At 51.2% G+C, this 12,773-nt stretch overlaps 1 protein-coding gene across 5 annotated transcripts in view; it reads left to right on the forward strand.

Annotated features, from left to right (window-relative positions):
* exd3 (exonuclease 3'-5' domain containing 3) overlaps positions 1–12,773 on the forward strand; it is a 451,102-nt gene that overhangs the window by 47,171 nt on the left and 391,158 nt on the right. For 3 of the 5 annotated variants that reach the window (XM_087998598.1, XM_087998601.1, XM_087998599.1), the window contains one exon: positions 7,474–7,521. The exons of the other annotated variants lie outside the window; for them this stretch is intronic. In XM_087998598.1, the coding sequence (XP_087854724.1) occupies positions 7,474–7,521 (48 nt within the window). The remainder of the gene's footprint in view (positions 1–7,473; positions 7,522–12,773) is intronic. 5 annotated transcript variants of the gene reach the window in all.

The following is a 12,773-nucleotide window of genomic DNA, read 5'->3' on the forward strand; positions in this document are numbered from 1 at the left end:
ACCGTTCCCTCCGTGACTACCTGGTCAGGTCCACGCCCCCCTATGACCCACCCTCCCATCCTGGCACTTTCCCCTGCCACCGCAGGAACTGTAAAACCTGCGCCCACACCTCCTCCCTCACCTCTATCCAAGGCCCCAAAGGAGCTTTCCACATCCATCAAAGTTTTACCTGCACATCCACTAATATCATCTATTGTATCTGTTGCTCCCGATGCGGTCTCCTCTACATTGGGGAGACTGGGCGCCTCCTAGCAGAGCGCTTTAGGGAACATCTCCGAGACACCTGCACCAATCAACCAAATCGCCCAGTGGCTCAACATTTCAACTCCCCCTCCCACTCTGCCGAGGATATGGAGGTGCTGGGCCTCCTCCACCGCCGCTCCCTCACCACCAGACGCCTGGAGGAAGAACGCCTCATCTTCCGCCTCGGAACACTTCAACCCCAGGGCATCAATGTGGACTTCAACAGTTTCCTCATTTCCCCTTCCCCCACCTCATCCTAGTTTCAAACTTGCAGCTCCGCACTGTCCCCTTGACCTGTCCGGACTTGTCCGACCTGCCTAGCTCCTTTTCCACCTATCCACTCCACCCTCTCCTCCCTGACCTATCACCTTCATCTCCTTCCCCACTGACCTATTGTACTCTATGCCACTCTCTCCCCACCCCCACCCTCCTCTAGCTTATCTCTCCACGCTTCAGGCTCTCTGCCTTTATTCCTGATGAAGGGCTTTTGCCCGAAATGTTGATTTTGCCTGTCCTCGGATGCTGCCTGAATTGCTGTGCTCTTCCAGCACCACTGATCCAGAATCTGGTTTCCAGCATCTGCAGTCATTGTTTTTACCTTGTTTCCTAGTACAGTATATTGTGGATCCAACAAGGGGTCAGGCAATTTTGCATCTGGAAAAGTGAATGAATCAGGTTTAATGAATGGACGCAGAATAAACAGTCCCTCAGAGAACAGTAACCATAACATGGTAGGATGCATAGGATGGGGAAGGAAACTGCAGAAATGTGGACACACTTGAAATGTGGAGCTTATTCAACGAACAGCTACTGCGGGTCCTTGATAAGTATATATCTATCAGGCAGGGAGGTAGTTGTCAAGAGAGGGAGCCATGGTTTATTAAAGAAGTTGAATCTCTTATCAAAAGGAAGAAGCAGACTTATGTGACAATGAGGCATGAAGACTCAGTTAGGGGGCTTGAGAGTTACAGGTTAGCCAGAAAAGATCGAAAGAGAGGGCTAAGAGGAGCCAGGAGGTGACATGAGAAGTTGTTGGCAGGTAGGATCAAGGAAAACCCTAAGGCTGTCTATAGGTATATCAGGAATAAAAGAATGAGTAGACTAAGATTAGGGTCAACCAAAGATAGGAGTAGAAAGTTGTGTGTGAAATCTGAGGACATAAGGAAAATGCTTAATGAATACTTTTCATCAGTATTCACATTGGAAAAGGGCAATGTTAGTGAGAATACGAAGATACAGGCTACAAGATTAGCTGGGATTGAGGTTGACAACGAGGAGCTTTTAGCAATTTTGCAAGATCTGAAAATAGTTAAGACCCCTGGCCGATTGAGATTTACCGTCGAATTCTCTGGGAAGCCAGGGAGGAGACTGCAGAGCCTTTGGCTTGGTCTTTATGTCGTCATTGTCAACAGGAGTAGTCCCAGAAGACTGGAGGATAGCAAATGTTGTCCCCTTGTTTAAGAAGGGGAGTCAGGACAACCCTGGTAATTATAGACCACTGAGCCTTACTTTGGTTGTGGGTAAGCTGTTAGAAAAAGTTATAAGAGATAGGATTTATAATCGTCTGGAAAGGAATAATCTGATTAGAGATAGTGAACATGGTTTTGTGAAGGGTCGGTCGTGCCTAACTAACCTTATTGAGTTCTTCAAGAAGGTGACAAAACAGGTGGATGAAGATAAAGCAGTTGATGTGGTGAATATGGACTTGTGTAAGGCGTTTGATAAGGTTCCACACGGTGGGCTATTGCACAAAATACAGAGTTTCAGGATTGAAGTTGATTTAGCAGTTTGGATCAGAAATTGGCTAGCTGAAAGAAGACAGAGGATGGTGGTTGGTGGGAAATGTTCATCCTGGAACTCAATTACTAGTGGGTTGCTGCAAGGATCTGTTTTGGGGCCACTGCTGTTTCTCGGTTTTGTAATGATTTGAATGTGGGCGTAGAAGGATGGGTTAGTAAATTTACGGATGACACTAAGGTCGGCAGAGTTATGGATAGTGCTGAAGGATGTTGTGGATTACAAATAGACATAGATACAATGCAGATTTGGGCGAAGAAGTGGCAAATGGAGTTTAATGTGGAAAAGTGTGAGGTAGTTCACTTTGGAAGAAATGACAGGAATGAAGAGTACTGGGCTACTGGTAAAATTCTTGGCAGTGGACAGAGAGGTCTCAGTGTCCAGATTCATAAATCCCTGAAAGTTGTCACCCAGGTCAATAGGATTGTGAAGACGCCATATGGTGTGTTGGCATTTATTGGTAGGGGCTGTGATTTTGGAGCCACAAGGTCATGCTTCAGCTGTACAAGACACTGGTAAGGCCGCACCTGGAGTATTGCGTACAGTTTTGGTTACTGCATCATAGGAAGTATGTGGAAGCTTTGGAAAGGGTGCAGAGGAGATTTACTTTGTATTTTGTGCAATAGCCTTTCATGTGGAACCTTATCAAATGCCTTACTGAAGTCCATATACACCACATCAACCGCTTTACCTTCATCCACCTGTTTTGTCACCTTCTCAAAGAACTCAATAAGGTTAGTTAAGCACGACCAACCCTTCACAAAACCGTATTGACTATCTCTAATCAAATTATTCCTCTCCAGATGATTATAAATCCTATTTACTCAGAAATTGCCTGGTATGGAAGGAAGGTCTTGCCTGAAAAGGCTGAGGAAACTGAGGCTGTTTTCATTGGAGAGAAGAAGGTGGAGAGGTGACTCAATCAAAATGTATAAGATAATGAGAGAGTTAGGGTGGACAGTGAGAGTCTTTTTCCTCGGATGGTGATGGCTAACATGAGGGAACATAGCTTTAAATTGAAGGGTGATAGATTTAAGACAGATATCAGGGTAGTTTCTTTACTCAGAGTAATAGGGGTGTGGAACGACCTGCCTGCAACAGTAGTAGACTCGCCAATGTTAAGGGCATTTAAATGGGTGTTGGACGTACATATGGATAATATTGGAACGGTGTAGGTTAGATGGGCATCAGATTAATTTCATGGGTCAGCACAACGTCGAGAGTTGAAGGACCTGTACTGCGCTGTAACATTCTATCTTCTATGGTAGAATCAGCATTTGATTTGAGAGGGATGCGTCTATATAAAAATTGAGAGAACAGCCAAAGTAAAGATAGGCACCTCAGAGAATGAAGCTGGGGAAATAATGGGGAACCAGTAAATGGCAAAGTCGTTGAAGAAATACTTTGCATCAGTTTTCAAGTTGAAGACGATAAGAATGCTAAATGAAAGGACATAATGCTAAGGTTCGGGAGGAAATAAATGAGAATACTAGGGAGACTAGTGGGACTAGAAGACAATAAATCTCCTGGACCTGATGGGCTGCATCCAGGAATATTAAAGGAAGTAACTGCAGTGACAGTGAATACATCGTTAGATTCTGGAAAACTCCTTCAGAACAGCCAGAGGGAAGGAGTATAGGTCACCGGTTATTGGGAAAATATTTCTCTGTTATAAAGCATGTAATAGCACAGCATTTAGAAACATATGATACTGTTAAGCTTTGACAACATGACTTCATGAAGAGAAAATCATGCCTGACAAATGTATTAGAATTCTTCAAGGAGGTAATGAGCAGAGGAACCAGGTGTAGTGCAATTGGGTTTCCAGGTGATGGTTGATAAGTACCACATATTTGCCTTGTTTATAAGAACTCATGATATTGCGTACGGTATATTAGCATGGAAAGATGTTTAGTGAAATAATGGAAGGCAAAAAATTGCGTTAAAGTGGGGCATTTTCAAGATGGCAAGCTGTAATTTGTGGAGTATCGCAGGGATTAATGCTGGGGCCACAATTACAATATACATTAATGATTTGAATGAGGAGCATTAATGTACCATAGCTAGGTTTGTGGATAACACAAAAATAGGTGGGAAGGCAAGTGGTGAGAATGTGGCTGTAGAGGAACATATGTAGGTTCAGTGAGTAGTAAAGAAAATGAGAGAGAGAATGTAATCTTGAAAAATGTGAGGTTATGGTTAGGTTATGCTCTTAGCAGGAAGAAGAGGAGCTGAATATTATTTAAATGGAAAAAGATGACAAAGTTGCAGCACAAACAGATTTTGGAGTCCTTGTGCATAAATTATATATAAAAAAAACCTTGCATCTCAATTTAGCATGGGATAATAGAAGACATTAGGACTGTCAAACTTTATTTCAAAGTGAATGGAATATAAAAATATTGAAGTCTCAGCAGTATACAAGGCATTGATTAGTTAGATCATAGCAGGACTACTGTGAAACCGTTTGGTTGCCCCATCTAAAGAAAGATTTACAGGCATTGGAGGCAGTCCAGAGAAGGTTCAGTAGGATGATGGGACTGTCTCATGAGGAGATGTTTGTAAGTTGGCCTGTACTTGTTGGAATTTAGGATAATGCAAGGTGACCTTATTGAAATAGACATCATTTTGGCAGTACGGTGGCTCAGTGGATAGCACTGCTGCCTCAGAGCGCCATGGACCCGGGTTAAATTCTAGCCTTGGGTGACTGTCTGTCTGTGTAGGGTTTGCACATTCTCCCCGCCTCTACACGGGTTTCCTCCCACAATCCAAAGATGTGCAGGTTAAGTGAATTGGCCATATTAAATTGCCCATAGTGTTCAGGGATGTGAAGGTTAGGTGCTATAGTCAGGGGTAAATATGGAGTACCGTAATCGGGTAGGGGAATAGGTTTGAGTGGGATACACTTCAGAGGGTCAGTGTGGACTTGTTGGGCCGAAAGGCCTGTTTCCACACTGTAGGGATTATATGGTCTTGATTCTTGAGGAACTTGACAAGGTAGATGCAGAAAAGCTGTTTCCTCTTCTGGGGCAGTCTAGGACCAGAGGGGATAATCTCAGAATAAGAGGAGAGATAAGTTCCGTGGCCAGGATGGATATCCCCAAGGTTAATATGGGAAGCGAGGGGAGAGATTGCTGCGCCTTTGGCGATGACCTTTGTATCCTAACTGTCCATTGGAGTAGTACCAGATGATTGGATGGTGGCAAATATTATTCCTTTGTTCAAGGAAGGGAATAGGGGTAACCCTAGGAATTACAGACCAATCAATCTGACATCGGGCAAATTATTGGAGAGGATTCTGAGAGAGAATTTATGATTGTTTGGAAAAGCATAACTCGATTAGTGATAGTCAGCATAGCTTTATGAGGGGCAGGACATGCCTCACAAGCCTTATTGAATTCTTTGAGGATGTGATACAACACATTGATGAAGGTGGAGCAGTGGATATGGTGCATATGGATTTTAGCGAGGCCTTTGATAAGGTCCCCCATGATCGGCTCATTCAGAAAGTAAGGAGGCATGGAATACAGGGAAATCTGGCTGTCTGGATACAGAATTGGTTGGCCCATAGAAGACACAGGGGTGACCTTATAGAAGTTTACAAAATCATGAGGCATATGGATAGGATTAATAGACAAAGTCTATTCACTAGGGGTCGGGGAGTCCAGAACTAGAGGGCATGGGTTTAGGGTGAGAGGGGAAAGATATAAAAGCGACCTAAGGGGCAACCTTTTCATGCAGAGGGTGCTACGTGTATGGAATGAGCTGCCAGAGGAAGTGGTGGAGGCTGGTACAATTGCAACATTTGGGAGGCATTTGGATGGGTATATGAATAGGAAGGGTTTGGAGGGATATGGGCCGGGTGCTGGCAGGTGGGACTAGATTGGGTTGGGATATCTGGTCGGCATGGACGGGTTGGACCGAAGGGTCTGTTTCCATGCTGTACATCTCTATGACTTGGATTAGAAAGTGAAAGGATTGGTAAGTTTGCTGATGACACGAGAATTGGTGGAGGGCTGTTGTAGGTTGCAGAGCTGGACTGAGAAATTGCAGATGGGGTTCAACCTGCATAAGTGTGAAGTGATTTAATTTGAATGCAGATTACTGAGTTAAAGGCAGGATTCTTGGCAGTATGGAGGAACAGAGGGTCTGTATCAATAGATCCCTCAAAATTGCCACCCAAGTTGATACGTTGTTAAGAAGGCGTATGGTGTCTTGGTGTTCATTAGCAGGGGGATTGAGTTTAAGAGCTACAAGGTTATACTGTCGCTGTATAACCCTGGTGAGAGCTCGCATGAAATATTGTGTTCATTTCTGGTCACCTCATTTTTGGAAGGATGTGGAAGTTTTAGAAAGAGTGTAGAGACGATTTACTGAGATGCTGCATGGACTGGAGGGCATGGCTTATGGAGAAAGGGTGAGGGAGCTAAGGCTTTTCTCGTTGGAGTGAAGAAGGATGACAGACAACTTGATAGAGGTAAAGAAGATGATGAGAGGCATAGATAAAGTTTATAGCCAGAGACGTTTTCCAGGGTGGAAATGGCTATCACAAGGAGGTATAATTTTAAGGTAATTGGAGGATGGTTTAGGGGAGATGTCGGAGGTACACAGAATGGTGGATGCGTGGAATGCACTATCAGCAGTGGTAGTAGAGACACATACATTAGGGACGTTGAAGCAACTCTTAGATAAGTAAAATGTAAGCTTTGTTGGTTAGTTTGATCTTTCAGTAAGGTGAAAGGGTGGCACAACATCGAGGACCAAAGGGCCTGTACTGTTCTATGGCCTATGTTAATTTAAGATGGAGATAAGGAGAAATTTCTCCCCTCTGAGATCAGTAAATCTGTGGAATCCTTTATTGCAGAGGTCTGTTGAGGCTGGGTTAAGTATGATCAAAGCTGGGATAAACAGACTGTTAATTAGTAAGGGAATCAAGGGTAGTGGAGAAAAGACAGGAAAGTAGAATTAAGGATCATCAGTTCAGCGATTATCAGATCTCGTTGAAGGTGGAGCAGATTCAATGGACAGAATGGCCTGTTGCGGCTCCTAGATCTTAGGGTCTTACCATTGCCCACCCCTTAGTACGTTCCATGTAAAATCAGCAATTTCTTTAAATGCTGGCGTGCTTATTTGCCTTCCGTATAGTAATGGCTCTATGTCTCGGTGTCAGGGTTATCACTGACACTCGGAGTTCCTGTGAGATCAGCAGTAAGTCATTGTTCTTTTCATCACACACCAACAGCACTTTCCCTGCAGCAAGCATGTGAGCTCCATATGCAGGGAATAACCAGGACTGAATATATCACTCTCACCTGGAATAACATCTCACAAAGACTTCAGTTTCCGTTTTCACATTACAAATGAAATCTTGTTAATTAATTTATTTTTAAGGTTTAGAATTTCATTTGCTACCATTAACTTTGTTTTTTCAAGGTATTGAACAATTGAAAATACTCTGTACAGAACCAAGAATGGCACAAGGTAAATCTGCCTGCACTATGTATATTGTTATAGTGATCAGTATTGATTTTTTATTGGAGCTGAAGGGTTAAGATCAGTGATATAGCAGGATGCAATTGCTGGCCTGATGATTGCCCTGTTTTTCTCAGCACTGTAATTGCCCTGTTTGTTCGACCCTGTGAGATCTATGCTCTTCCTTTCTTTGTGAGAATTGTTTGTTGTGGTGGGTTGAGGAAGGAGATGTTCAACTTGTTTTCCTTCCTGTGTGTGAGGGGAAGTCTTTCCCTTTCCCTGTTCCTCAGTGTAAGACAACAGAAGTGGGTCCTGAGCAACAAGTGACATCAGCACTGCAATGTCTCACCACAGCTGATGGTCTCCAGAGAGGACTAGCATCCTCCTCATCATTGTGTTGTTGCTCCTGAGTGGCCAAGGTTCAGCTGTCATGATGCTGCCTCAGCAAGTGCATGGGAATGGAAGGCTGTCAGCAAGCGACACTCTTTTGCACAACAAAAACTTTGCATTTACATCCAGCTTTTCATGACCACAGGATATCTCAAAGCACTTTCCAGCCAATAGAATAGTTCTACTAATTGCAATGTAGGAAATGCAACAGTCAATTTATGCTCAGCAAGCTCCCGAAAAGAACACGTGGTGAGGTCAATAACCTTTACCTAACACTACGACATGCACTGTGGGCGGCACGGTGGCACAGTGGTTAGCACTGCTGCCTCGCAGCGCCAGAGACCCGGGTTCAATTCCCGACTCAGGCGACTGACTGTGTGGAGTTTGCACGTTCTCCCCGTGTCTGCGTGGGTTTCCTCCGGGGGCTCCGGTTTCCTCCCACAGTCCAAAGATGTGCAAGTCAGGTAATTGGCCATACTAAATTGCCCGTAGTGTTAGGTAAAGGGGTAAATGTAGGGGTATGGGTGGGTTGCGCTTCGGCGGGTCGGTGTGGACTTGTTGGGCCGAAGGGCCTGTTTCCACACTGTAAGTAATCTAATCTAATCTAATCTAATCTAACAAAGTGATAAAGACCAGGCAATCTCTTGGTGATTTTAGTTAAAGGGTCATTATTGGCCAGAAAACTGAGAAGCTGTCCTGTGATCATCATTTAATAGTTCCATTTAATACTTCCTCTTTATGGGGTCACATTGCAAACCACAGCCCCCTTGATTGTGCAGCGCACTCTCAGCACACAATGAAAGATCGTCTCAGAACAAAATCAAACCAAAGGAGTGGGCTTTTAATACTCAACCTTTTGACATGGTGGGAAAGGGGGAGACTACATGCAGCCAAATTTAGTGTTTTCCCTCCTGGTTCTCTCTCCTCCTCCTCTTGGCTCCAACCCAAATCCTGTGGGAGCTAACTCCATGCAGAGATCCAACTTCAGGTTACAGATATCTTTGGTACACACGACATGCACGTTCATTATTATTGACCTCACCACTGTTCAGAGTCAAGAGTGTGTTGCTGGAAAAGCACAGCAGGTCAGGCAGCCTCCGAGGAGCAGGCACGGTGGCACAGTGGTTAGCACTGCTGCCTCGCAGCGCCAGAGACCCGGGTTCAATTCCCGACTCAGGCGACTGACTGTGTGGAGTTTGCACGTTCTCCCCGTGTCTGCGTGGGTTTCCTCCGGGTGCTCCGGTTTCCTCCCACAGTCCAAAGATGTGCAGGTTAGGTGAATTGGCCATACTAAATTGTCCGTAGTGTTAGGTACGGGGTAAATGTAGGGGTATGGGTGGGTTTCGCTTCGGCGGGTCGGTGTGGACTGTTGGGCCGAAGGGCCTGTTTCCACACTGTAATCTAATCTAATCTAATCGACGTTTTGGAATGGACGCCTTCATCAGGAATGAGGCTGGGAGCCTCAGGGGTGGAGAGATAAATGGGAGGGGAGTGGGGTTGAGGGAAGGTAGCTGAGAGTGCAATAGGTGGATGGAGGTAGGGGTAAAGGTGATAGATCGGGGAGGAGGGTGGAGTGGATAGGTGGGAAGGAAGATTGGCAGGTGAGACAGGTCATGAGGACAGTGCTGAGCTGGAAGGTTGGAACTGGGGTAGGGTCGGCGGGAGGGGAAATGAGGAAACTCTCTCCTGATTCCATTTGTTGGAATCGCAGGCCTCACTGCTACACTCAGGCTTGCCCACTTTATGACCCACTGCCCCTCCCACTCTGCCGAGGACATGACGGTCCTGGGCCTCCTCCATCGCCACTCCCTCACCACTCGACGCCTGGAGGAAGAACACCATATCTTCTGCCTCGGGACCCTCCAACCCCATGGAATCAACATGGACTTCACCAGTTTCCTCATTCCCCGTCTCCCCCACCTTACACCAGTTCCAACCGTCCCGCTCAGCACCGTCCTCGTGACCTGTCCCACCTGCCAATCTTCCTTCCCACCTATCCGCTCCACCCTCCTCTCTGACCTATCACCTTCACTCCAACCTCGATTCACCTATTGCACTCTCAGCTACCTTCCCCCCCCACCCCCCCCCCCCCCCCCCCCGACCCTCCCATTTATCTCTTCACTCCAGAGGCTCCCAGCTTCATTCCTGATGAAGGGCTCCAGCCTGAAACGTCGATTCTCCTGCTCCTCAGATGCTGCCTGGCCCTGCTGTGCTTTTCTAGCACCACACTCTCAACTCTGATCTCCAGCATCTGCAGTCCTCACTCTCTCCGAGTTGATCCTCACCACTGTTCAACCACCTGCTGCCATTTTCCTCCACTCCTCTCCTTAGTTGCCCCTTGCCTTATTCCCAATCGTGATTCCCCTTTCCCTGCCCCTTCATTCTTTCTGCGCCGCTTCCACTGCTCCCTCAACCCATCCCTCATAACCCTTAGCCCCTATCTCACTTTCACGCCTCTACCTCTCCCCTCACCCTCCCATCCCCACTCTACTATCACCACTCTCCCCTCCTCCATGCCCTCTGACCCTGTTCCACTTTCCAGCCCCTCTCCACCCCACCACCCCATAACCCCCTCCATCTGCATCCCCTCCCCACCTCATGGTCGCCTTTTTCTCCTCCTGCCCTGACCCGCTCTTCCCTTCCACCAGGCCACGTTCTACCCACCTCGCCCTGGCCCCCTCTTCTCCACTGTCCTGTTCTAATCCTCCCCCCGCCCACATATCTTCTCCTCCAAAACTCCCACCATTCCACTCTGTCCCCTCCGCTGTCTAACTCTTCTCACCCGTCCCACTCCTCCTCCCCCCGGCCCACTCTCCTCCCCCCCCCCGTCCCACTCTCCTCCCCCCCCGTCCCACTCTCCTCCCCCCCACCCCCGTCCCACTCTCCTCCCCCCCCTGTCCCACTCTCCTCCCCCCCCCCCGTCCCACTCTCCTCCCCCCCCCCCCCGTCCCACTCTCCTCCCCCCCCCCCCCGTCCCACTCTCCTCCCCCCCCCCCCCGTCCCACTCTCCTCCCCCTCCCCCGTCCCACTCTCCTCCCCCTCCCCCGTCCCACTCTCCTCCCCCCCCCCCCCGTCCCACTCTCCCCCCCCCCCGTCCCACTCTCCTCCGCCCCCCCCGTCCCACTCTCCTCCGCCCCCCCCCGTCCCACTCTCCTCCCCCCTCCCCCGTCCCACTCTCCTCCCCCCCCCCCCTCCGTCCCACTCTTCCCCCCCCCGTCCCACTCTCCTCCCCCCCCACCCCCGTCCCACTCTCCTCCCCCCCACCCCCGTCCCACTCTCCTCCGACCCCCCCATCCCACTCTCCTCCGACCCCCCCGTCCCACTCTCCTCCGACCCCCCCGTCCCACTCTCCTCCGACCCCCCCGTCCCACTCTCCTCCCCCCCACCCCCGTCCCACTCTCCTCCGACCCCCCCATCCCACTCTCCTCCGACCCCCCCGTCCCACTCTCCTCCCCCCCACCCCCGTCCCACTCTCCTCCGACCCCCCCATCCCACTCTCCTCCGACCCCCCCGTCCCACTCTCCTCCGACCCCCCCGTCCCACTCTCCTCCGACCCCCCCGTCCCACTCTCCTCCGCCCCCCCCGTCCCACTCTCCTCCGCCCCCCCGTCCCACTCTCCTCCCCCCCCCCGTCCCACTCTCCTCCCCCCCCCCATCCCACTCTCCTCCGCCCCCCCCGTCCCACTCTCCTCCGCCCCCCCCGTCCCACTCTCCTCCCCCCCCCCCCATCCCACTCTCCTCCGCCCCCCCCGTCCCACTCTCCTCCGCCCCCCCCGTCCCACTCTCCTCCGCCCCCCCGTCCCACTCTCCTCCCCCCCCCCGTCCCACTCTCCTCCCCCCCCCCCCCATCCCACTCTCCTCCCCCCCCCGTCCCACTCTCCTCCCCCCCCCCCCGTCCCACTCTCCTCCGCCCCCCCGTCCCACTCTCCTCCCCCCCCCGTCCCACTCTCCTCCCCCCCCCCATCCCACTCTCCTCCGCCCCCCCCGTCCCACTCTCCTCCGCCTACCCGGCCCACTCTCCTCCGCCCCCCCTGTCCCACTCTCCTCCGCCCCCCCTGTCCCACTCTCCTCCGCCCCCCCTGTCCCACTCTCCTCCGCCCCCCCCGTCCCACTCTCCTCCCCCGTCCCACTCTCCTGCCCCGTCCCCTCCGCCCCCCCCCCCCCCACCCTCCTCCCCCCCGTCCCACTCTCCTCCCCCCCGTCCCACTCTCCTCCCCCTCCCCCCCCCCCCCGTCCCACTCTCCTCCCCTGTCCCACTCTCCTCCCCCGGCCCACTCTCCTCCCCCGTCCCCTCCGCCTCCTCCGTCCCACCCTCCTCCCCCCGTCCCACCCTCCTCCCCCCGTCCCACTCTCCTCCCCCCGTCCCACTCTCCTCCCCCCGTCCCACTCTCCTCCCCCCGTCCCACTCTCCTCCCCCCGTCCCACTCTCCTCCCCCCGTCCCACTCTCCTCTCCCCCCCCCCACACTCTCCTCCCCCGTCCCACTCTCCTCTCCCCCCCCCCCCACACTCTCCTCCCCCCCCCCATCCCACACTCCTCCCCCCCCCCCATCCCACACTCCTCCCCCCCCCCCGTCCCACACTCCTCCCCCCCGTCCCACACTCCTCCCCCCCCGTCCCACTCTCCTCCCCCCGTCCCACTCTCCTCTCCCCCCCCCCACACTCTCCTCCCCCGTCCCACTCTCCTCTCCTCCCCCCCCCATCCCACACTCCTCCCCCCCCCCATCCCACACTCCTCCCCCCCCCCCCGTCCCACACTCCTCCCCCCCCCGTCCCACACTCCTCCCCCCCGTCCCACACTCCTCCCCCCCCGTCCCACACTCCTCCCCCCCCATCCCACACTCCTCCCCCCCCCACCGTCCCACACTCCTCCC

The sequence above is a fragment of the Chiloscyllium plagiosum genome, unplaced genomic scaffold, assembly GCF_037043375.1.
Source record: "Chiloscyllium plagiosum isolate Xiang-an unplaced genomic scaffold, Cpla_swu_hap1 HiC_scaffold_21, whole genome shotgun sequence".
NCBI classification, from domain to species: Eukaryota; Metazoa; Chordata; class Chondrichthyes; order Orectolobiformes; family Hemiscylliidae; genus Chiloscyllium; species Chiloscyllium plagiosum.